Raw genomic sequence first — 27,233 nt, 5'->3', positions numbered from 1 at the left:
TGTCTAATAACTACACAGGTGGTGAGTGCCTCTAGCAAAAACCACAATCATAATATATACCCTCATGTCAATGGGAGAATGATTCCAATCCTTTGTAGCTTTACTTTGGAAACTCCCTATTTTCACAATGATTCCTTATGCTATTAAATCAGCTTTTATACCTTTTCAGTCCAATCCACTCCAGTTAGTGGGACTTAATAGGCAGAACAGTGGAATTAGAATCCATACATAAAAGATTGATTTCCAGTCCTTCCACTTAGTACCTTTGTAATTTTGGGCAAATTACTTCATTTTTCTGGTCATCTATAAAATGAGAAGGTTAGATTAAGTAATAATATACTAAGTACTTTACAAATATTTACCTCATTTGATCCTCACAACAGCCCAGGGAGGGAAGTGCTTTACTATCCCCATTTTACAATTAAAGAACCTGAAGCAAACAGAGCTTAAGTGACTTGCCCACAATCATACTGCTCAGATGTGTTTGAGGCCAGATCTGAAATTCACTCCTCCACTCCAGACTCATTACTCTACCAACTGCATCATTCATTAGCTGCTTAAGTGTGCCTTCAAGCCTAAGGTTCCTTTCTGCCCTAACTATATGAGTCTGTGATTTCCTAACCTGAACCCTGCCAACTTGTTTTGGAATGACAGTAATTAGTGACATATCAAACACTCAACAGAGAACTCCTAATATAATCTTCAAAGCCATGATACCATAGCATTTTGGTAACTGGGAATGCTCCCATCACTAAATGTGCTCTCAAATTAGCCTCCCTTGGTGGATGGTAGGGCACTCTTGACACTGGCTGGTCCCATATTGGGAGGAGACATGATCCCAACCTATGGGAGGGAAGGCCTATGGAAAAGTGTCTATGGAAGGGAAATAAAGATCTCATGATATTGAGAAGCTCTGTCTAGCAAGGAGATTAGCTAGTTTGAGGCTGAGGGATGGTAGAAGAAGTTTGGCATCTGGCATCTTTCTAATTTCACTAATTATTCTTGCTAAGTAGTTTTTATATTGCCTGAGGAATGAGAAAGCTACCCAAATGTAAATGTAACAAATGTTCAAAATCTACAATCATTTAAGATGTTTGAGCCCTCTATATTTCAATGCCCACCTGTTTATTTATGTTCTATTCTAAGAACCTTCTACTTTTCATGGCATACAATCCCCACTTTTCTCTTTAAAAAATGTTTACATGTAAACACAAATATACACAAATGATCTTTCTAGTCAAAGATGATACTATTTATGATTAATAAAAAAATCACTAGAATCTATCCATTTTCTTTACTGATCCTCATGTGCAACATTTTTCCTTACAATGACTATTAGAATTAAATTGTTTTTGAAGAAAAAGGTTTTGATGTGGAATTCAAAGACAGTTCCTAAACTATAAACACTCAACCTATAAACTAGGAAAACATGGTATAGAAGATTGAAATCTGGCCTCAAAGCCAAGAAGTCTTGAGTTCAATCCCATCTCTGACCCATCTTGGCTGTGTGATCCTCTCAGTGCTTCAGTCAACTCTCTAAGATTAATCCACTCTCTAAATCTCTAAAGTCAATCCACTTTTTATTATGACTCACATACAATCCATAGTTAGAAGTGAGCAGCAAGGTTGATGAACTTAGGAGCCTTTATGCTTCCCAACCCTCCTCTGTTCTCATGTCCAGAACAACTGCAACTGCAGATGCTAGATAGATTGAGAGATGTTATCTCTTATTCTGATATAGAAAGTTAATAAATTAATGGTTTCTCTTGGTCCTTTACTTCCTCCTTCATCTCACCTAAAGGAAGCTTCTATCATCAGATGTTACTAACGGGGCTGAGTGTTGTTTCTAGCATTCACAGGTGAAATGTAGATTTTCCATATATAGTGACTAAATATAACTAAAATAATATTATTACAATTATATATTTTCAATTAAGTAGACCTTTCTGGGCTAGCCTGACCAGTCATGACTATTATATGACCATTGATTCTATGGTAAAACTTGTCCTAAGTAATAAATAATAATTTGAGACATCTCATTCCTAAACTGGAAATTGCTTGAAATAAGTATCCTTGCTTGTGAAGAAAAGGTAATTTCCCCTTCTAAAGCAAGTACTTATCCTTCCTTCTTCTGAGAACATTTCTTAAGAGTCTTCTTGCTGTTGTTATTCCTTCATTTCTGATCACTGGAGTTCTTTGTACAATCATGTGAATCCCATGTTAAGAAAACAAACTTGAAATTTCCACCCCATTCACAGACAAGCTTCAGTTAAATACTTACAACATTAGTAGTCCCAATATTTGAGTCAATTCAATGAGCATTTATTAAGTGTCGAACAGGGTGAAATGCTGATTTTAGACAGTGTAACTTCTTGAGAATTTTGCAATAAATAGAACAAGTTTCAAATAGCACAGAGTAAACCTCCCCATAAATTGTTTCATGATATCACATATTTCATTTGGTTATATCAGGCAAGATATCAGGCAACATGGTGTAGTGGAGAGAGCTCTGGACTTGATGCCAAAAGGCCTGGCTTGCTTTGACATTTAACAGATGTTACTATGGCAAATTTTGATCTGGGTAGCTTTTTCTTCAGTTGAAAAATGAGGATAGTAATATTTAATTTATAGCAGGGCTTCTTAAACTGGAATTTATGAACTTGTTTAAAATATTTTATAACTCTTTTTCAATAGAATTGATATCTTTTGTAATCCTGTGTCTTATATTTTGCATTTAGAAACATTTTGAGAAGGGGCCTATAGGCTTCACCAGACCTCTTAAAGTCTTGTGTATTTATGATCCAAGAAAAGATTATGACCCATTGAATTACAGAGTTACTGTAGAGCAAGTGCTTTAAAAAAAAAAAAAAAGCTTTAAGTGCCAATTAGGGGTAAATGGGTGGATAGGATGTGGGTCCTGAAGTGAGGAAAAGACACCTCTGACACCTCTTCCTAAGTTCAAATCTGGCTTCAGATACTTGCTAGTTGTATAACCTTGGGCAAATCACTTAAAACTATTTTCCTCAGTTTCCTCATTTATAAAATGAACTGGAGAAAGAAATGGCAAATCACTTTAGTATCTTTAACAAGGAAACGCCAAATGAGATCACAAAAGAGTTGGACACAATTTAAAACTGAACAACAAAAGTCCTAGATCAATATGCTATTTTATGCCTTTAATAGTTCTATAATAATAATAATAATGATAAAAGCCACTAGCATTTATAGATTTACAAAGGGATTTCAGCATATTTAATTTTATTTTTATTACAATCCCTGGGAAGTAAGTGCTGCTACCATTTTACAGATTAGAAAACCAAGACAGGCAAAGGCAAAGTTACTTGCCTAGTGTTAAATCTGAAGCTGGATTTAAATTCAGGACTTCCTGATTCCAACTTCAACACTCTTCATTGAGCCCCTAATTGCCTCAAACATAATGACATAGTGAATTAAGGTTACACACTATAGTACACTGCAATGATCTTACCATAATACAGGTATTTAGGGCTACTAACACTCATACAGTACTACAATATTTGAAAATTTGGGAGTCCAGCTCAGACCTTTTCCACCAGCTAACCAATTAGTACTTATTTGTTAACTATATTGTGCAATGCAAAAATTTCTTCCTTTTTGAAATAAGCCTTTTGTTTTTTCTTGCTCAAAGAAACAAGGAAAATAGTAATTTCATCAAGAATTGATGAAAATAGGGCAGCTAGGTGGTGCAATGGATAGAGCACCAGAACTGATGTCAGAAGGACTTGAGTTCAAATGTGATCTCAGACACTTAACACTTCCTAGCTGTGTGACTCTGGGCACTTAAACTCAATTGCCTCAGAAAAAAAAAAATGATGAAAATGATCATCAAGAGAAAAAAAACATTGCTTTGATGAGATCACAAGCTCCTCTTTCTATCACTGGATAATCCCTAAAGTCTTTCTTTATGAAATCCAACTGAAATAAATAAGATTTTTAAATAAGAGTATGGTATACATACGCACAGGTACATTTATCTGTTAGAGTGAGCAGCCAGCTTTATAGACTTTTACGGCATGGACTCCACTGTCTAGGACAAGAAGGGAATTATCTTCTGTGTAAGTCAATGCCACAGGGTAAGAAAGCCCTTGGGTAATGATAGGTTTCAAGACTGGAAACTCCTCAGGTTTCCCTAAACACACTATAGCTTGGGTAGTTGTATCAGCAACAATGATATTTCCCTGGTGGTCAAAGGTCACAGCAGTGGCTTCTATTTTGGAGGGGATGAAGAGGCTCAGGCCGAAAGTATCCACCTGGCCCAAGAGCTGCAAGCCAGCGCTAAACACCTTCACTCTGGTGCTGGCAGAGCAGGGCCTCTGAGCTAGCAGGTGTTCTGTTACCGCGATGGCCCCAGTGATCCGAGACACAGCTAGGGCTCTGGGGTTGCAGAGATGAGCCAGGAGCCTTTCGGCCCTCCTGAGCTCCCCTTTCTGAAAGTCAACCACCAAAAGGTGAAGCGACCCCGCCCCTGCATCAGACACCATAATTTCTTTCTGTGGGGTGGTCTGCACACCCCAGGGCAAAGAAAAGCGATTTCCAATGACCAGCTTATTCTGCCCTGAAAGATCAAATATTTTCACTGAGCGGTCCCCAGCATCGGTGATGACCACATGGCCGTCAGAGGTAACGGTAACACCCAGCGGATACCGGACTTCCTGGGCGGCCTCCCCCTTTTCTCCAAACTGATGGACACATATTCCATCTGAGTCAAATACCTTCACTCGCTTCCTGCCGTCATGCACTATAACCACCCTCTCGGACCTCGGACACAAGGCCATCGCAGTGGGGTTGATAAGGGTCCCCCAACCCCCAAAAGAGTGACTACATATCAGAACCCCGGGGACCCACTTGACCGCCGGATCCTCAGGTGCCCTAGTTGCCCCCGCCTCTGAGGATGGGGGTGCGCGGAGCACGGGGCCCAGGAGCTCGAGGAACTGCAGCAGCGGTAAGCAGTCACTGGTCTCGGAGCTCTTGCCCGTTTTCCTGCAGAAGGGACACTCGAGGGTGCGGGTCCGGGCTTGCACCAGGGCCGTTACACAGCCCAGGCAAATCACGTGGCCGCAGGTCAAGTTCCTGGGCCTCCGGTCCTTCTCGTGGCTGAATTTTTCAAAGCACACTTTGCACTCGAGCAGGCTGATCTCAGCTTCCCTCACCAGCGTTCTCAGAGCCGGCTCTCTCTCCGAAGCCTCTGCAGACATGCTTAGGCTGAGGAGGGCTTTCCTCCCCTCCCCCCGTCTCTCCCGATCTCTCCCACCCTGGGCCAGGCGGCGTGACGTTGTCCCCACGCAGTCTGAGACTGAGCGCTGGAATGTCACTGGGTCTGCGACGTCAGAAGCTGCCCAGGAGCCAGCTGGACCGCATTTGCTGCTGTCTGCTGCCCTCTGGTGAGTAGCAGAGCATCGCCAATGAGTCATCCTTTTTTTTTTTTTTTTTCCTTTTTTCTGGACACGACCAAGGGTTGGGCACCAATGGGGTACAGAGAATACACAGCTTGCAATCTTGCGGGGAAATAAATAAATAAGAGTGTGTGTGTGTGTGTGTGTGTGTGTGTGTGTATTTATATATAGCCATAATAGCTATGAAAGAGAGACTCTTGAAAGACAGGGATTGGATTTTATATTCTTTTGTATCATTCTACCAAAGAACTGTGCCGGTCACGTAGTCAATCAGGAAGTAAAGAATTAATAAGAACACTTTACAATTGTGAAATACTGACATAAACAGAGGATAGTATTCACGGATCTAGTAAGTGTCTGAAGCCAAACCTGAATTCAGGTTTTTTGAAATCCAGAGCCAGTGCTTTGTGCCGTCTAGAAAAGGGATAGAGGGAAGAGCTGCTTAAGGAAGCCTTTGATGAATTGAGTAGTTAGGCAATAAATGCTTGGTTTGGGGGAAGAGAAATTGTGATAAAAGACACAGAAAGGCTTCATAAAGGAATTGTTTTGTAGAAAATGAGAAATCGGAGGGAAGGAAAACAGTTTGTTTTATACGGCTTCTTCTTTTCCTTCGTTCTGGATTCTTTTAATTTATTTCCTGCCCCTTTAATATGAGTGTTTCCCAAGACTATCTTGAGTCCTCTCTTAATCTCAGGAAAATTATTGTTTTTCTGATATGGTTTGAGAAGAAATCTAAATCTTTGCTTTAAAAATCACATCCACTCCCATTGAATCCAACTATCATCTTTATGCAAATATTTCACAAATCTGTATTTCCAGTATTACTCTCTGTCTATTTCTTTCTCTCTCTCTGTCTCTCTCTGTATGTGTCTGTGTCTGTCTCTCTTTCCTGAATTCCAATCCCACATCATCTATCTGGATAAATCCACCAGGATATCCTGTCAGCATTTCAAATTTGGCAAATTGGAACTTTTTTCAAACTTATTCTCCCCCTTTCCCTAAACTTGCTCTTCCCTCCTTCTATAGAGTTAAACGACATCTTTCCAATCATATGAGTGTTCAATTTCCAAATCATTCTAGATTTTTCCCTTTCCTTTACCCCTAAATCAAATCATTTGTTCAATCTTGTTGATTCTACCTCTACAACAATGGTCAAATAGAAATAAAATAAAAGTCAAATAGAAATAAAAGTTACAAAACAGGCTTCATATTGACTTCATTATTAACTTATATTTTTATTATCTATTTTATTATTTATTATTATTTGCTATTTATTGTTATTAATATTATCTGTTTCTTACATTTTTTATTCATTTTTAAACTATTGCCCAATTATATTTTAATCTGGTTTAGGGTGTACTAGAGAGTGTTTTGGGCCAAATGCAGTCTGCAGGTTACATGATTGACAACTTTGCTCAACAACATTCTTACCACTAGTAAAATTCTTTCATTTACATGGCCTCTCAACTGTCCAAGTTTGGAGGAAACGTTATTATTCTGAAGAATTCTGGATGCATCATGTAGAGTATCTGAGAGGAAAGGAGAATTTTTTCATTGGAGAAAATGAACACTGACAGAAGACCTGAACCGGGAGTTATTTAGCTAATTCAGAACTAAAATAAAATGGGGAATTTCTATTTGGCAGTCCCACAAACTACTTCATGATCTGATATTCACAACTCAACTTCCAAGCCTGAAATCTAACAGTAGAAATAAGTTACTGAATCCTGATTTAAGTCATTTTGTTTTTCTGTGAGTAGGTTTTGTGATTAGCATTTATTTTGTGTGTTGGAAAAAAAATGACTCTCATACCTTATTCATATTGTACATTAGGTACTTTTTTTTACCTTCTTTTTGGGAACTTGAACTATAATCTAAATTGTAGGCATTTGTTTTGTTTTGACCTCAGTGAGGTCATCCTTCTAGGGGGTCTGGCTCCTCCTAGGATTTAACTCAGTTTACTCATGTCCCTGCCTAAATCCGGTGTAGAGAGACATCCACCCCCAAGAAAGGATGAAGTAGAGTGCCCTATGTGTGGAGTGGGCTTTGAAAAGAGTGTGCTCTGAAAGAGTTCCTTTATGTAGGGTTTTTAGTGAATAGTCTGGATGATTTCCTTAGCTGCATCTTGTAAGCAAAACCAACCCTCTGGTTTCAAGGACTTTAATCCAAAAAGGTTTTTTGATCATTATTCATGTGACTAAGAAAGGAAATATTAAATTTCATTAATCATTTACACTACTGTGCAAATGACTTTATCAAGGCCTTTCTCACATATGTATTTTGATGACGGAGGCTTCTGGTTATATGTGTACAAGAGAGAACTAAAGTCAAAAGATTGAAATATTCTGTGATTTGTGATAACTGAAAGTCTGATGATCTAGTTCCTGGTTCTAAGAAGATAATACATTTATCATATAGGGTCAGTTGAGTCCCAAATGATCCACCATCCCTATTCTAATATACACTCTCCACCCATTCCTTACATCCCTCCTTCTACCTCACACCCCTATATCAACCACTGCTGGCACTTCCTTCCCATTCTTTTACTATCATCTTTTATTTGGGATTCTGGTAATTCTATTAAAAAGACAAATCTAAAAATTCTCCTTCCAGACTTGAAAAAGATACACAGAAAAAGGAAAATTATTGTTTTTCTGATATGGTCTGAGAAGAAATCTAAATCTTAGCTTTTATCAAAAAACAAAAGAAACCAAAAGCTCAGATATAAAGAATGATCTGATATTCTCTGACTGATCCTTTTAAGACTTTTCCCTTTCTTTTTCTATCATCTTTTGTTTATCTCCCTTCAAGACTAACTGTGGTTGTCACAATGATTTACTTGGGTGACATACAATTGAACTCATCTCCTTTATGTATATTTTACTCAATATTTGGCCAAATTGGTTTGCCAGGAGATTGTACTTTCATTTTATTTATCCATTTTCTTTTTGAGCTGAGACTGATAAATTAATGACTGTTGAGAGGACATGGGGAAATTCCCCAGATTGCAACAGCAGTAAGACGAGGCATTTGGAAGATCTTAGTTACTGAACCAACAGAAAATGTTTTCCAAGCCACTTTTTGTGACAACAGAAATGTCCCCAGTTACTTCAATGGATATTGCAAAAGTCTCAAAACGACTTAGTTTTGTTCACTTTCCCTTAACTAAGTATAAAATTTGAGGAAAGACAAAACTAGTAACGTTAATCAGCCAAAGGTATGCCGTAAGTACTCTGCAAATGTCTGATGAATTGACATTTCCCTAAAAAGATGGGTATCACCTTTTAAAATAAATACTCTTTCCAATAACTTATTTAAAAATATGAGCAGATGATAATGTTATATAGGCAAGTGATCATCAAACAATAGACAGACAACAAACTAGGAAAAGTGAGTATATAGGAATAGTATTCATGTAATAATATAATTTATATATATATGTATATATACATATATATACATATATATATATATATTTAATGAAGTAAATCCCTATTTAACCTGAACCCCTTCCCCTGACCTTTTTCTGGGTTCAATTGATATGTTACCTGCTATAGAAAATATTTCCTGATCCATATGGTTAAGGACAATCTCTTCTTTCTTAACCAATCAAATTATCTATCTATCTATCTATATCTATGTCTCTCTCTCTCTACATATATATATATGAAAATCATGGCCCAGCACACTTCTGAGCTCACATGGACTTGGTCTAATATTGAACTTAATCTGCAAAGATAATTTTACCTTTCATTTATCCTGTTTCTTATGTTCTCCATCCCCACCTAGAGTATGTATGGAGAAGTCTCTGAATATAGTTGTGTGAATAGCTTGTGCTTGGTTTCCAAAAATAGAGATAACAGGGTCCCTAGCTCCTTTACAATCAATCAAGGTGACAAACACCTATTGAATAAAGGACAGTCTTTATTTCCTCTAAGAAATGCAGAAGACACAAAGAACTCAAAGAAACCTGTAAATAGATATACTCACTATATGAGCAATCAAATGGATGAAAAACCTTGGCATATTGGTTTTTTTTTATCCTCTCCTTGTCACAACTACCTTGTTATCTGGCTCAATTCAATTTTCATGAATCATGCTTATTAAGATAATAATTGTGAAACAATTATAAGGCAATTAGTACAGTGCTTAACACAGAGGAGGTGCTATATAAATGCTTATTTCTTTCCCTTTTCCTCTCAACCTATTTACAAGTGATCTTTGTATAATGTTATTATTATATACAATGTTCTCCTCATTCTGTTCACTTCGTTTTGTATCAGGTCAGATAAGTCTTTCCAGATTTTTCCTAAATCATCCTTGTCTCTTCTCCTAGCACAATAGTACTCCATTACATTGATATACTACAACCTATCCAGTCATTCCTCAATTGATGGGTCTCCCCTCGATGTTCAACTCCCCAAAAGAGCTGCTATAAATATTTTTGCACATATAGGTCCTTTTCCCTTTTCTTTGATCTTTTTGAGATTCAGACCAAGTAGTGGTATTGCTGGATCAAAGGATATGTACGGTTAAACATGAAACAAAAACCATAAGAGATTCAATATGATTAAATCAATGATATCTTAATTGCTATGCCAAATACTCTTATACTCCCTATCCTGTTATCAGATTGTCAGATAACAATCTGACAAGCTGTATTCCTTTAATCTGGTAAACAGGTGGGTGTTCACCAAGGCCTGTTCTGGACCTTCTTCTAATTTTTCTCTGCCTTCTCTCATTTGGTAACTTCATCATTTCCCATGGTTATCATGCAAATGATTTGAGAAATCTTTATTTCCAGCTTGAATTTCTCTTATATTCATTATGTAAATATTTCATGAACTCAACAACTTTGTAAATTAGGGAACTGCTCTCACAAGCATCTCTTTTGAATTCATTTCACAATTCCAACTGTCTACTAGACAGTGCAAACCCCATGTCTTGCAAGGATCTCAAATTCAACTATCCAAAACTGAACTCATACACTTTGCCCCTAAAACACACAGCTTTCCTGTATTTCCTTATTTCCATGGGGGTCACTACTATTCTAGTTAATCTCTTTCCCAATCTTGGCATTATACTTGACTCTTCTTTCTCGCTCACACCAATTCCTGATCCCCATCTTTTCCTCCCCCCCATTTTGGCCAAATATAATCTTTTCTACATTTACCATATCTCTTGAATTCTACTTCTTTTCTTTACTCAGATGGCTATCATTCTAGCCCTGGCATTCATCACTTCTCATTTGGACTATTACAACAACCTTATAATTGTTCTTTCTACCTCAAGTCCCTCTCACTCCAATCTATTTTCCACATAGCTACCAGAGTTATTTTCCTAAATATATATGATTGTGCCATTCCCCTATCAAATAAAGTCCATTGGCTTCCTATCATCTCTAAGAAAAAATATAAAATCTGCTTGGAATTTAAGACATTTTAAAACCCAATCCCAACCTGCCTTTCCAGAATCAAACATTTATCTCCTCATACTCAATTAGTGCAGCCAAATGTATTTCTTACACTTAAGTAGGCTATTCCCCACACCTAGAATACATTATTTCCTCACACCGTCCTCCTTGCATCACTTGCTTCCTTCAAAATTCTTCTTAAGTATCACTTTCTACATGAAGAGTTCTAAAAGTGAGTCAGGAAAGCCCTTTAGGTTTAAAAAACTACCAGTAAACTTACCACTTTTAGAATTTCTAAATCCCTTGAAGATTCAGCTCAAAGGTAATCTATATATGGTCTTTCCTAGTCTCCTCCCCTCCCCCCTACAACAGCTAGTACTTTCCCTGCTAAGGGTTCCCTTGAGTGTTCATTTAGAATTAGAAAGGTCTGAGTTAAAATATTGCCTCACATATATAGTAGTTGGGCAAGTCATTGGGCTCTCTCAGCCTCATTTTCCTTATGTGCAAAATGGGAGTAATAATAGCACCTGCCTCATAGGATTATAGTAAAGATAAGATGACTAAAGCCCTTTGTAAACTTTAAAGTGAAATATAAATGCTAGTTAATGATTGCTATCTTTATTTTATATGTCTCTATTTATGTACATATTGTCTTTGTAAGAATGTTAGCTCCTTGAGGGAAGGAATTATTTCTATATTTTGTCTCTGGCCTTTAGCTTTGCATACAGTAAGCCCTACTGATTGACTGATTAGATTTAGACTTACAGGAGGCTGCAATTTTAAAATTATATTCTGTTACAGAATCCAGACATAAAAGTATTTACTACAGTCTAATTATAAGATTGTGGTGGAGAGGGAGAGGCTACAAAGATATACCCCTACCATCTTCCTACCATTTTCTGCATTCATAATTCAAGTGCCTCTGATAAAAGGCTGCTGCATCATAAAACAAATACAATGAAAAATGAGGTGATTTCAAAGCAACCTGCTCTGCTTTAAAAAACTCATTCCAAAGGATCCTTTCGATGAAAGATCTTTATTATTGCTTGGTACTGAGAGAAAGGCAAATGTTAGTATTCATGAGTCAACTATCATAAAAGGTCAGAAGGTCCCTATTTGCTTAAATAGGTAGCAAAGGGGTCTTCTCTAGTAGGCCAGGATCTCATCTATTTCTTAAGTTTCCTTTCATAAGAGAACCATAATGATTAATTAGGATATCTTAAAGGAATAATAATTAAATTAAGCACATCTTTATGAAATATCTATTTGCTATGTGCAAAGTAATACAGAGCACCATGGAAAAGATAGTGAAATGGCCTTGCATTCAAGACCCAAGTGCAAATTCCAACTTTGGTTAATCATGTTAATTTAACAATATACCAGGTAATTTTTCTAAGATTGTAAGTTATAGATAAGTTATTACAGGGTTTCCTATATCGATAATTGATTCACAATGCATTCATGTACATGGCCTGGGAAGGATGAAGTATTTAATTAACACCATTTGAGTGGCATGGGGACTCAAATCATCTGTTTATATTATGTAATAAGTATTTTTAGGATATTCTGAAATGATTTATTTGCTCTAAAAATAGACTTGTGTGTAGTACATTTCCATTTTGGTAGCTTTTGAAAAGCTGTATTCCTTTAATCTGACAATTTATTAAAAGAAATAGATAAGGATATCATATTACACAATGGAAAAATTAATAATCCTGCAAATGTCATTAAAATGTTTCTGAAAGTGGTCATCTAAAAGAACCACAAATGCAAAGATACAAAATAAAATAACTTATCCCTATAATACCCAACTTCCTAATTATGATGATTTTCCATTATTTTGAGCCATTCTTATAATAGGATTTCCTATTTTAAAATAGTATAGACTTATTGTTAATAAAAAGTCTTCTATTTTTCCTTGAAATTAACACCAGAGGGCAGCTAGGTGGCCCAGTAGATAGAGTCAAATAGGTCAAGAGGGCCTGAATTCAAAAATGAACTTATAAACACTTAACACCTCCTAGCTGTGTGATCCTGGGAAAGTAAATCACTTAATCCCAATTGTCTCAGCAAAAATAAATAAATAAAATAAAATAAACATCAGAATACTATGAGATTAACCCTTTTAAAATTCCAATATGTGAGACATTTAAATATTAAAACAAAAAACTGCCATGTATTTAAATGAAGAATCAGTATTAGAAACCTGGATATGAAAATTGAGACCCTATAGATTATGGGTCATTGGATATTTTTAGCCATAATTTAAAAAAATGTAGCTTTCTCTTTTTCATATTATGGCTGCCTATTCTTGAATACTATTTACATGTCAAATACTTTTTCTACATGTCTTAAAAAAAAGTTTTCAATGCTTTTTTTTTAACATAATGAAAACTGCACTCCTCTCCCTGATTGAACCTTTTGTTTGTAACAAAGTAACATGTTTGTGACATTTTCTAGTCAATGACTGTTTCTGACAAAGGTATACAATATTATGCCCTAATAATTTTCATTTCCCCTTGCTCTATACATTTATACTATGTAAAATGGGAACAAGATATAAATATATACATAGACACATATAAGCACCCAGACACACTTACATTTATATGTCTCTCTGTGTGTGTATATATATATATATATATACATATATATTATATATAATATGTTCTAATACATTAAAGAAATTTTTAAAAGGTGAAAAGTGTTGGCATTGTACAGGTGATGACTATATTACTATTTTAATATAAAGGCTAACACTGTCAGTTACTTAGAAAAATACTTTTAAAAAAGTACTGATACTTTTACTGGAAAATTTATAATAAGTAATAAAGATATAAACTGTATTAAAATAAAAAAGTGCTTGAATCTTGAACTAGATTTTGTGGGATCATGAATAAAGGTGGCATGAGTAATTTTTTATTTCTAAATTTGCTCAAATTAAAATACTCAATCTCAACTTTGGAATCATCATAATTGTAATAAAATAGTAGCCCCATTATAAATTTCTTGAAGTTACATGCATATTCCATACATATATACTGTAAGTGGTATATAATGAGAGTTCAAAAACAAAACTTTCAAAGATGTTGATTACATTTTCTTGACATAAAGATACTTCTAAAAGCTGAAGGAGGTAAAGATCATGTAAGATTTCACATATGTTATCAGATCTTATATAGCTTTAATTTTTATTTATTTTTCTGTAAAGAGATATAAAATCTCAATAAGGTAATCAATTCCCCATTTTTTATGTCTTTCTTCCAAAGCATCAACCTTCTCAAGACACTGAATATTACATGTTGAACCTGGAACAAGAAAAAAAGGACTGAAGTTTAGAATTGTGAGGAATGATGCATTTATTCACTCATGGCCCACAGATATTAGAAATATTACGTACCTACACATGTCTAGATTCTTAAAGGCATTATAGACTAGTTGGGGAAAGACTATACTGCCCCTTACTAACTGTCTTGAGACTTAGTTGTCTCATCTATAAAGTGGGGGTGATAAAATCTGTTATAGTTACCTCACAGGATATTTACTGTAAGAGTCATATTAGAATATATCTGAATAATGAAATTCTGGAATACTTAATATGATACTGTTATTATTCTGATAGTAAAATGACAGTCTAACAAAATTAATTGTTGGAATTTTTTTATAAAGAAGACAATGAACATAATTTGGTAACTCACCAAACAAACGTTTAACTTCAAAATCAGAAACATAAAATGGTGGACCTAAAAGAAAGATATATGAAAGAAGTATAGTGAAAAGACATGGAATTCTTTCAATTCTTAAAAATAACAAACTATTTTTTTCATTTATTATACACAAACCCCAACTATCCAAATAAGTAAGATTACACAAAGAAATAAAATGATGCTCTCATTTCCATATCTATTAGTTCTAAAACCAGAATTTCATTAGGAATGAATTCATAGTTCTTCCTGTCATTCTTATTTTGTAAAGATGGGGAACATGGCATGGGGAAGCTACAGCCAGAACAGGAATAAAATAAGAACTGTTCCTTAGAATTTTTGACATTTCCTGTAATATTACATATTATTGTGTAATATATATTACATAATATAAGTTGCTATACATAAAAAGGTCTTTTTTCTTCTTTGATCTCTGGAGTATAGTGGCACTGATGGGTCAAAAGGTATGCAGTTTTATAGCTTCTATGTTATTCTTACACACAAGAAATAAGAAATTAAATAGACTTAATTTCTTAGAATTAAGATATTTCCTTATCTACTTCTTCCTCTATATAGCTATAACTCCTTACCCTCATGTATAACATCTCTGGGCTATCTTCTATATTCCTATAAAATCACAATAGTAATAAACTTTATATGTATAGAATCTGATTCCATTCAAGTAATATAGTTACTTATAGACAATGAGTCTTATTTTATGATAATTTTCTTGGATATGATTTTCAAAATGGAAAAGAAAAACGCTCCTTGTTTCATAAGGATGTCTAACAATAGCATAATTAATAATTAACTTGACATTTCTCATACATGAAAAACATGATGTATCTCATACACACACACACCCCTTTTTTTTCTGGAGAACTGGATTAGCCATATGCATAGTGAAACTTTAAAATTCAATCAGGCCAAACAGGATAAATAAAACAAGGAAAAAAAATAAATATTCTTCTATAAAGTAATAAAAAAAAGGTAATTTATTCTTTGGGCAGTGAAGTATAAGATAGAAGCCAAAACCATTTTGGTTTACTGTCAAATTCAACTTACAAGGTAAATTAAAAGGTCAAATCATAAGAGCCTACATTGCCTACTTAGTATACCTCTTTAATTACTCCTACTCCATACATTTTCCACCCTCATAGGAGTGAGCAAACACAAATATTCATAAGTAAAATACAACATGAATGTAGAAATGTGTTGTACCTGTCATGGGGCAGACTAATTTCTCATTTAAGCTTTCTTTTCTGTACATATACAGGGCTATAAATCTCTTCTCACAAAGACACTTTTCTAGTATGAGCTAAGATGGAATAAAAAATATGATAAGCTAATAAAAAATAAATACTATGCCTTATTTAATATTTCACATTCACACAAATTATGTTACTTTTTCAAAATTTTCAAAATTCAATTTTATGTTGATTTGCTAAGTTTCTCCCTTCTTCTGTCCTATCCAAGAAGGCCAAGAAAAATAGAACCCATTATGAATATATATAGAACATTAAAATGAATTCCCATACTACTCAGGCTTTTAAAAAAGAACAAGAAGAAACTGAAGAAAATATACTTTAATCGATATTTTGAGCCCATTATTTCTCTGTGAGAAGGTGGATAATGTTTCATCATGAGTTTTTAGGGTAGTGGTTGGTTGATCAAAGTTACTAAGTCTTTCAAAGTTCTTTATCTTTACAGTATTGTTGTTATTATATAAATTGCTTTTTTCTGCTCATTTCATTCTGCATCTGTTCATATAAGTCCTCCCTGGTCATTTTGAAACCATCTCCTTCAATTTCTGTTACAAGATAATGGTATTCCATCACATTCATATACTATAACTTATTTATCCAGCCATTTTCTAATTTGTAAATATACCCTTAGCTTTCAGTTCTTTACCAACACAAAAAGAGTTGCCCTAAATAAAAGGGTTTTTTTTCTTTTTTGATCTCTTTGGAGTATAGGCCCAGTAGTAGCACTAATGAATTGAAAAGTATGCAGTTTTATAGCTTCTACTCTTACATATAAGCATGCTTTACCAGCTAGACTTATTTTAACTTGCACCAAGGATTCCAATAATATGAATGGAGCAAAAACAGTTTTCTTATTTTATAACTCATTTTTTAAAAAGAATGACAGATTTGTAAGAGGAGAGGGCAGAGAATCTATAATCAAAAAAGTAAGGTTTCTAAATCTGTATCTACTACTTTCTTTGTAGGTGTGCAATTATAGTCATAATAATTCTTTTTTGAGCTTTAAATTTTCTCATTTCTAAAAATTGATAATTACATTTACATTCACGCTTGTTGTGAGGAACTAATTTATAAACTCTTTAAAACTGATTTGATGAGTTTCTTATTATTATACATGGTAGTTAAGAAATACTTACCTGAATGTTTAGTTGGATCATATGAAAGAGTAGCCAGGAGATATTGAAAACCTTTTTCCATTAGTGACAACATTAATTTGGCATAGCTAAAAAAGAAAACAAAAGGGATTTTTTGCATATATAACTTTTCTGTGTAAAGTAAAAGTCAAAATAAATCATACAAAATAGTTTTATAAAGATAGGAAGAAAGAGTATACAAGTAAGTGATAAAATATGTGCTTAAAAAAAGTGTGCTAGATAAAGAGCTTTAGGAATTTAGGGAATCGGGAGATCAAAATTTGATTAAAATGGTTTAATCCTCATTTTAACATAGTAAAAACAAGTCCTTTCTGAAAATTAAAAAAAGTTATAAAATGAAATTCTATTCAAAGCATCTCAAAGTGAAAAGATTTATATTCTTGCCAAAATTTCAATATAAGGCATTGTTATCAAGAAAGGATAAACTTGTGAGAGACAATATTTCATATTGGAATGAGAGTTTGTATTTCTTTTCTTTTTTAATTAAATTTTTTTTCATTAAAACTTTTTATTTTTAAAATATATGCAGAGATAATTTTCAAGATTCACCTTTGTAAAACCTTATGTTCCAAATTTTTTCCCTCCCTTCCCTCCACCCCCTCTCCTAGACAGCAAGTAATCTAATATACATTAAACATGTGGAATTCTTCTATACATATTTCCAAAATTATACTATACAAGAAAAATCAGATCAAAAGAGGACCAAAACTGAGAAAGAAAACAAAATGCAAGCAAACAACAACAAAAAGAATGAAAATATTATATTGTGATCTACACTCAGTTCCCACAGTCTTCTCTCTGGGTGCAGATGGCTCTTTTCATCACAAGACCATTGGAACTGGCCTGAATCATCTCACTGTTGAAAAGAGCCATGTCAATCAGAATTGATCATCATGTAATTTTGCTGTTGCTGTATACAATGATCTCCTGGTTCTGCTCACTTCACTTAGCATCAGTTTATGTAAGTCTCTCCAGGCCTCTCTGAAATCATTCTGCTGACCATTTCTTATAGATAATAATATTCCATAATATTCATATACTATAAGTTATTCAGCCATTCTCCAACTTATGGGCATCCACTCAGTTTCCAGTTTTTTGTCACTACAAAAAGGGTTGCCACAAACATTTTTGCACATATTTGTATTCTTTTATGATCTCTTTGGGATACAAGCCCAGTGGAAACACTGCTGAATCAAAGGATATGTACAATTTGATAGCCCTGTGGCCATAGTTCTAAATTGCTCTCTAAAATGGTTGATTCAATTTGCAACTTCACCAACAATGTATTAGTGTGAGAGTTTGTATTTCTAATCAGATCAGCATCATAAAATTCAGAGCAGAAGATTTTAGTCATAGTAGAGTCATAGTAGAAAACATTCTAATACTTCTTTAAAAAAGAACAAGAAGAAACTGAAGAAAATATGCTTTAATCGATATTTTGAACCCATTATTTCTCTGTGAAAAGGTGGATAATGTTTCATCATGAGTTGTTAGGGTAGTGGTTGGTTCATCAAAGTTACTAAGTCTTTCAAAGTTCTTTATCTTTACAGTATTGTTGTTATTATATAAATTGTTTTGTTTCTGCTCACTTCATTCTGCATCTGTTCATATAAGTCCTCCCTGGTCATTTTGAAAACATCTCCTTCAACACATATATTCAAATAGGAATGTACTTGAGAATAGGTTTGATTGGATTTAATTTGATTCAAACATTTATTAAAAGGGCAGCTAAGTGGTACAATGGATAGAGGACCAACCCTGAAGTCAGAAGGACTTGAGTTCAAATGCGCTCACACTTCCTAGCTGTGTGACCCTAGGCAAGTCACTTAATCCCAATTGCCTCAGCAAAAAACAAAAACAAAAACAAAAAAACCCAGAAAAACAAAATAAAACAAAAAAACCATTTATTAAGCACCTATCAGTATTTTTAAATGAAATTTTATTTTTTTCATTTACTAAAAATTGATCTTCTCTCCCTTCTATCACTCACTACTACCATTGAAAAAGAAGAAAGAAAAGATAAAGAAAACCCTCAGGAAAAGTATATATAGTCAAGCAAAAGGAATTCCTCCACAGGCCATATCCAAAATAAATGGGCTCATTCTCTTGATGTCCCAACTTCTCCATTAGGAGATAGCCTGTGGATGTGAGATCTCTGGAAGACGGCTGACCATTACTTGGTCAAAGTTCCTATGTACTACTATATCGGAAGCAAGTGGCAAGGGACTAGGCAAACTTGTTTGTCCTTTATTCTTGACAGGGACCATGACTTGAAAGTCAGCTGGATTTAAATGAGGGAGAGGTACGCAAAGTCACCAGTCTCTTTCTTCTAAAACCACATGAGACCAGTGGGAAGATACAAATCAGGGTGAGTGGAGATGGCTCCAGATGTGTAGTGGAAGACCTTGGCCTTTTTAAGTTAAGGTCTGTTCCAAGTCTCAGCTTAACTGAGGCAATATCCATTCAGTGATTAAGGATAGATAAGAAATGAGGCAAAGCATCAAATGGGGAATGGCTGAATAAGTCATAGTATATGAATATAATGGACTTATTGTTCTATGAGAAATGATGAGCAAACTGAATTCAGAAAAGTCTGGACTTACATGAACTCAGGCTAAGTGAAGTCAGCAGAATCAGAACACTGGACACAATAATAGAAAACTTATATGATTGATGATCAACTATGATAGATTGATGATCAACTATGATAGACTTAGTGATCCAAGACAATTCCAATAGGCTTGGGATGAAAAATGCCATCTGCCACTAGAGAGAGAACTATGACTTAATGCAGATCAAAGAATACTATTTTCAAGTTTTTTTTTTAATTTACTTTTTCTTTCTCATGATTTTTTCCTTTTGTTCTGATTTTTCTTTTTTCATTTTTCATGACTAGTATGGAAATATGTTTAAAATGATTGTACATATATAGTCTCTATCAGGCTGCTTGTTGTTTTGGGGAGGAAGGATGTAAGCAAGGGAGAGAGAAAAAATTTGGAGCTCAATATCTTACAAAAATCAATGATGAAAAGTATCTTTATGTGTAATTAGAAAAATAAAATACTACTGCAGGGAAAAAAAAGAAATGAGGCAAAGAATGTCCTCTTTTGGGAGGGCAATGGGTAATGAATCTGGGAGGGGAAGATCCTTAGAGTTTTTGGCCAAAACAGAAATAAATGTTATTTAAACTCACTCAGCTTTCCGGGTCCAAACAATGAGCAAGTCAGGCTTGGACTGGTACTTATATCTATAAGTACCAATCTATAAGAGCCAGAGTGATTTTGTTTAAGGCATGGTCCTTATGAAAGAAATCTAGCCTATAAACCCCAAGACAACTAGCACCAAAAGGGAGAAAGGAGAGAGAGAGAGGAAGGAAGGGGAGAGAGAGGAAAGAGGGAAAGGTTAGGAGAAAGAAGAGTGAGAAGAGAAGGGAAACAAGGAAGAGAGGTAGGGAGGCAGGAGCTGCATTGCCTAACTGGAACTTGCCAGTATGGTCTCTAGTAGGGCACCATCTACTACTCACTTATTTCTGTGCTTCACACTTACTCTAAATTAAACCATGGACAATAAATAACATTACCAGAAAGAAATAGTTAAAATATAATTTATCATATTGCAACAAACAGAAATAAAAAAGCCTATTTCAATGCACCATCTTAATAAAGTAGAATTTTTTATATTACTGTTATTGACAATGAATATTTATTGAAAAAAGGTATTAAATGCATAGGACTTAAAATGTATACTACTTATTTTTTTATATCATTGCATTTCTAAGACATCTATTAGGTTATTTAAAAAAATAAAGTATAGAAGGTAACCAAAACATTCATAAGTAAACGTTTTAAAAGGCAATTTTGATACTACAAAATTAAATTTAATATTCACATAAACTTAAATGGTTTTATATAAGGTCCTCTTTTGTCACACATTGAAATATTCATGTTTGTTAAATTTGAAATAAAAAAAATTTTAAGCTTGAAAAAAATGAAAAAAAAATCAATAGAAGATAGTGAAATGAGTTGAATCCAAAGAATGGATAGTATCTGATTCTGACAAACAAGTATGAATTTAACTTGCTAGACAACAGAGAGCCACAGAAGAGTTTGGAGTAGAGGAGTGTCAGCAGGAAGATAAACCTGAGTAATGAAAGATGGTTGGGAGAATAAGAAGAGTGGAGGCAAGAAACTCAAACAAAGCCAGAGGGAAAAGAGAAAAGAAGAGATACTAGAGGTAATTAACCCAACAAGAAGACACACAGATTCTGCAACTTTTTATCATGATCAAAAAATGATGAAAAAAAGTTTCCATGAGAGCATTTCTGTATTATTTTATAATATTAAATCTGTTATCTGATATTCAGCAAATGGAGAGTGCATGCCAGTAGAATGCATTAGGAAAATTATTGGTCTCTGTTACTTTTTAAATATTCTTTGAAGATTTAAAGAGAGCCTACAAGTAGGGAAAGTCCCTTAAACTATTTTTAAAATTAAATTAAAATTTTCTTTTTTAAAATTTTTAGTTTCAAACTGTCTCCATTCCTCCCTCTTACACGAGAGAAGACCAGTTGATGTAAATATTTATAATATTCAGAATACCTTAGTTGTTCAGTTTTTTCTCAACAATATTGTTGTTACTGTGTATCATATTCTCTCCATTCTGTACATTTTACTCTTCAATATTTTATGCAAATCTTTTCCCTGTTTTCCTAAAATTAACCTGCTCATCATTTCTTACAGCACAGTATTCCATCACAATCATATACCACAACTTGTTTACCATTCCCCAATTGATGAGCATCCCCTCAATTTCCAATTCTTTGCCACTACAAGAAGAGTTGCTATAAATATTTTATAACATATTGGTTCTTTCCCTCTCTTTCCTATCATCTTGGGAAACAGACCTAGTACTGGTATCAGTGGATCAGTTTTATAATTCTTTGGGCATAATTCTAGATTGCTCTCCAAAATGGTTTGATATGTTCACAATTCTACCAACAATATATTAATGTCCCAATTTTCTCATATCCCTCCAATATTTGTCATTTTTCCCTTCTTTCATTTTAGTCAACTTGATAGTTGTGAGATGATACCTCAAAGTTGTTTTAATTTGCGTTCTCTAATCAATAATGATTTAGAGCATTTTTTCACTTGAATATCTATATATAGGGTGTGTGAATATACATATATATGTATATATGCATTTATTTTTGATTTCTTTATTGAAAAACTACCTGTTTATAACCTTTGACCATTTATCAACTGAAGAATGACTTATACTCTTATAAATACGACAAAGTTCTCTATATATTTGAGAATTTTATCTGAGAAAATATAACATTTCTAAATTTTCTGCTCTCCTTCTAATCTTGGCTACATTGTATTTATTTGGACAAAACCTTTTTAATTTAATGCAATAAAAACTATCCATTTTACATCTTACAATGCTTGCTTTCTTTTTTATTCATAAATTCTTCTCCTATCTATAAACCTGATAGATAATGTGTTCCATGTTCTTCTAATTTATTTGATATTTTAGTTATATTCTAGGTTGGTCTTTTGGGGTTTTCTTTATTTAGTCTCTAAAGTTTTCAAACCCTTTTGGTCAGTGGCAAGAGGAGAAAGAGCAGCTGTGTCTTTGGAAACAGGTAATGGTTAATTCTGTCAAGTTTACAGCAGCAAGTCATTCTCCAGTTTCTTCAGAATCAACTATGAAATAATCCTTCAAATATTAAGATGTAATTTCTTCCTAAAGGAGAATGTTTGTGCCCAATTTTCTTCATTTTCTCTTCTCAGCAACTTTCACAGCTGTTAAGTACCCATCTTATTGGTTTTGGCCCTGACTATAAATGCTGCTCCATCATCTTAAAAAAGAGGATTTTGCTAATGCAATATGTTTTCTTTTGGGTGGAACCAAAGGTTTCCTCTATTTCCTACCGGTATTTGAGTCAATAATTTTAAGGAATAAGTATAATCCATCTAAGAGGAGGCCCAGTGAAATGAAATATTTTCTTTGCCAAGCCTTCTGAAGCTACGGGCAGCATATAAATAGGTCAAAATGAATGGACGGAAGAATGAATGGAGAAATGCTTTACTTTTAAAAAACAATATCAAAGTTTCAAAAGAGACACTGGACTGAGAAGCACCATTGAGAAGCAATGCCATTTGTCATATTAAAAATATTCTTCACTTTAAAAAAGAAATCCTCTGTAAGTTTAATTTTTTAAAAAATATCAGGTTACTTTCTTATAGATTCATTAATTACATTACATGACAATGTCTGGGGAAATAGTAGGGACCACTTAGAATTGAAAGTTCACTATGAGATAGAATATTTTTGAAATTATTAAAAAAAGAAAACAAAAAATGATGATCAGAAGCACAATTTATTAGAAAAGAAAAGCAAAGGTAGTAATCATTGATCATAAAGTTAAAATGGATTCAATCAAAAGAGAAAAAAAAGAAAGACTATACAATATGACACTCATATCAATCGATATTATTTTAGACTATTTGAAATGACTAGATAGTAAAAGATTGGAATATTGCTGTGGTATAAGATATGAGTTGCTGGATTTAGAAAAATATGGAAAGACTTGAATCTAAGAAGCATAATGTTATTCACTTTCAGAAAAACAGAGGACAAACACAGTAAAGCTTTATATAGATGTATATGAATATATATGTGTATGATTATATATTTCTATGTGTGTATGCCTATATGTTTATATACATATACATATATATGTATGTGTATGTGGCATACATATAGTGTACATACATATATAAATATATATATATATCTGTACTTAACTGCAGCCTTCTGGGAGGAAAAGGGAGAAAGCAAAGGGAAAAATGACAAAAAACAAAAATAACAACAACAAAAACAAAGCAAAAAACTGCACAGAGAACAAAAGAAAACCTATAAAGAAGAAAAAATGGACAGTTCTGAATATAATGTATAGTATTTATTATATAGGCTTTCTTGAACTGGAAATTTATTCTTTCACATTTTGAATCCTCTCATTTTGCACAAGACAATGATTTTTTTCTATTTCATATTTAATGAACAAATAAATAAATAAATAATGCAAAATTTTTATAAAGAACATTCATGAGAAGAAAAAAATGGCAAAACAGAGAAAGGAAGGTTGCGTTAAAAAATGAGGAAACAAACTTTAAAAAAAAAATCCTTTCCCAGTTGCTCAATTTGAAAATACAACTGTTATATGTTTATAATATTCTCACTTCCCTACAAGTATAAAGTAGTTTCCCCTAAAATTTTTCAAATCTGTTGTCAATTTTCCTCCAAGAAAGATATTTTATATAGTTTATTTAGCTAGAGGTTCATTTTCTCACATAAATAGTGATAAACCTCATATACACATAGTATTGCTATCAATCAACAATAACTTATTAAGCACTTACTACGTGCTGGCTATTATGATAGGGTAAAGTGGAAAACAAAAATAATTTTAATAAAAATACCATTAAATTATATATGTGTACTCAGAGAATATCTTTTAACTTAGTAAACTGAAATATGGCAACAAATCCTACTAAATCATGAAAAATTAAACTTCTTGATATACATATTATTTCAAATTAAGGTTTAATTATTATCAAAGAATTGTAGTTTTGTTTACTGTTGTTTTGATAATTATAAATAGGTATAGATATCAAACAAAATCTTATATAATTGCACTCTTAATTATGTAGTTTGTCACATTTATGTTTTTTCCTAATAAGGTAATAATAAAAAAAACAAAACTACCAAAGATGCATCAAAGGATTTTTGAAAACTAATAAAGTCAAGATGATTCTACTTTTTCATAAATTATAAAGCTAGAAAACATGTTGTTTAAAAAAAATCTTCTGAGAGTACATTTTTCAAAAGCAATCCAAAATACTAACCATTCTCGATCACCTGGATTAATAGCAACTAAGGCTCCTCTATCCCAAATTCTGTCAAATCTGCCAACATTGGCTCTACAAGTAAAAAAATAAATAAAAATTAACTTTTAATGAATGGGAAAAGTGTCTAAGTTACAAAGAAGTTTATTTCTATTAGTTGAGGGCAATTCTATACCATTAATTCAATACATAGGTAAAATCATAGGTAAAATCCACCTCATCCCCCAAAATGGGTAAGTAGGACAGGGTGCTACATGGAAACAAGTCCATAAAGATTAGCTTCTGTTTGTCTTTTTATGTTTTCCCCTTGAGGTTAATGCTCTGATTTCATGATAGAGTTTACAGTATCCTGAGTCTTCCCAACTATCTCTACCCCATACTAAAAGGATTGTGCAAAACTAAGAAGTAGGTGAACAAGCAAGAAAATTGTTATTTGGCTCTTTTTTATTTTTAAAGGAGTAATGCAGTATCACCAATATAAGGGTTCTCATGATTTGGGGAAAGTAAAGAAAGAATCCTGCTGAAGGAAAGTTCTGCTCCTTTTCCCCAAATGACTGTAATTTAGGACTTTACATGGAAGTTGGGGATAAGAGAAAGCTCTCTTCCCCTTCTTCATCAATTAGTTCAACTTTGGTTATAAATCCAGGGATTAGGTAGAAAAGATTACAGCTCAGGTTCATGATAATTTCTTTTTCCAAATAAGAAGTCAAGGTCAAAGGCATTATTTAGGTATAATGAAGATATCTGTAACTATAGTAAAAAAAATTAACCGCATGAAATTAAAAATAAAATTGATCTTCTGAATGTATTATAGCAAATATTTAGCCCAGATGAAAAGACCTACAAATCTTCTTGCCAGATATGTGATTTTAGATATATAACTTATTCTTACCTGGGAAGGTCAAAAATATTGCAGCAATATAAAGTGATATTCCCTGATGAACTCTGAAACAACATAAATTCAGAAATAAAAATATTTTGTAAGCAATCATAGAAAAAAAAGGAAGGTAAAAGTCCAGAAAATAGGCGAGCAGAAAAAGAAGGATAAAAGGATTATAGAATTTAAAAAATACTCTACAATGTAGTTTTATGGTAAATATGCTTTAATAGCTCCTCATTTTACCATAAAAGATATTCATCCTGGGTGTATTAAAAGATTAGTTCACAGATACACATCAGTTTAGACAGATTATGACATTCATTTCAGTACTTGCTACAATTCTAGGGATAATTGCCTTCTTTGCTAATACTCTGATTCTGTTAAAAATAAAGGAAAGATAAAACCATTCACCAAGAGACAATCTGAAACGTTGAGATTTTTGTGAAGTCTTTCATTGAAAGATAGCATTATTTTAACTGTCTTTTGGCTGATGTAAGAAAATTTTCCCTAATACTTTCCTTCTACTAAATATTGGATATTTAAACATTAATTTATATTTTGTTTTAAGATTTGCATAGCACTTCACACATATCATCCTGGTGCAGTAGACAGAGTACTGAGCTTAGAGTCAGGAAAACCTGAGTTTGAATCTAGCCTCAGTTATTTCAGTTTTCTAATCTGTATAATGGGGATAATAATAGCGCCTATCTCACAAGGTTGTTATGAGGATGGAATGAGATAAGAAAGTACTTTGCATAGTGCCTGGCACATAATAAGCTTTATATAAGTATTAATTATTATTATTATTGATCTTTACAACAAACTTGTAGGCCTAAGTTATATAGATATGATTACTTCCATCTTGCAAATGGAGGAAAGTGAGTTTAAGAAATGTAATTTGCCATTGTCACAAAATGAGTATCAGGGATAGAATTTGAACTCAGACCTCTTCAGGTCCTGAGTCTAATTCTCTTTTCAAAGTACTATATTTCCTTTAGCTATCTAAAGACACTCTTACTAGAGATCAAATTTAACAAATAAAATTTGCTTCTATTTACACAATACAATCCCCTTTCTTCCAAGATGGAGTCCTTCCTGTATAGGAGTTTTTAGTTTTGGGAGCATCTGTTAGGTTGTTCTAGTAACTACTTTCATCTTTGGGCCATTATTTCTACCTTATCTGTGTGAAATCTACCAACTTTCCAGATTTTTTTTAGTAGGCAAAACAAGTCATTCTTTGCCTCAATGCTTACCTAGCCTTTATTATTGAATGGGTGTTGCCTCAGTCAAATTGACACTTGTTAAAAACCTTAGCTTAGAAAGGTATCTGGGGCTGTCTCCAGCTGTCTTGATCTTTATCTGGCCACTGAACCCAGATGGCTCTGGAGAGGAAAATGAGGCTGGTGACCCTCACAGCTCTTCCTCATTTAAATCCAACTCACTTGCATGTCATGGTATCACCTTCCAGATGT

The 27,233-nt window shown here is 33.6% G+C and overlaps 2 protein-coding genes across 5 annotated transcripts in view; both read right to left on the bottom strand.

Annotated features, from left to right (window-relative positions):
- Positions 1-2,300: 2,300 nt before the first annotated feature.
- NHLRC1 (NHL repeat containing E3 ubiquitin protein ligase 1) lies at positions 2,301-6,204 on the bottom strand. The gene has a single exon (XM_052001615.1). The coding sequence runs from the start codon at positions 5,448-5,450 to the stop codon at positions 4,017-4,019; it is 1,434 nt and encodes a 477-aa protein (XP_051857575.1). The 5' UTR covers positions 5,451-6,204; the 3' UTR covers positions 2,301-4,016.
- A 499-nt stretch (positions 6,205-6,703) lies between these two features.
- Positions 6,704-27,233, bottom strand: part of TPMT (thiopurine S-methyltransferase) — a 31,034-nt gene continuing 10,504 nt past the window's right edge. For 2 of the 4 annotated variants that reach the window (XM_051970637.1, XM_051970635.1), the window contains 5 exons: positions 25,774-25,826; positions 24,882-24,956; positions 16,951-17,036; positions 14,544-14,588; positions 6,704-6,961 (listed from right to left, as the gene is read on the bottom strand). In XM_051970637.1, coding sequence (XP_051826597.1) covers positions 6,792-6,961; positions 14,544-14,588; positions 16,951-17,036; positions 24,882-24,956; positions 25,774-25,826 — 429 coding nt within the window. In that variant the 3' untranslated portion in view covers positions 6,704-6,791. Of the gene's footprint in view, positions 6,962-13,742; positions 14,154-14,543; positions 14,589-16,950; positions 17,037-24,881; positions 24,957-25,773; positions 25,827-27,233 lie in introns of those variants that run through there. The other 2 variants (XM_051970633.1, XM_051970636.1) reach the window with 2 other exon arrangements.

Source organism: Antechinus flavipes, chromosome 1 (genome assembly GCF_016432865.1).
Source record: "Antechinus flavipes isolate AdamAnt ecotype Samford, QLD, Australia chromosome 1, AdamAnt_v2, whole genome shotgun sequence".
Lineage (NCBI taxonomy): Eukaryota > Metazoa > Chordata > Mammalia > Dasyuromorphia > Dasyuridae > Antechinus > Antechinus flavipes.
This window is presented reverse-complemented; position numbering and strand designations above follow the sequence as displayed.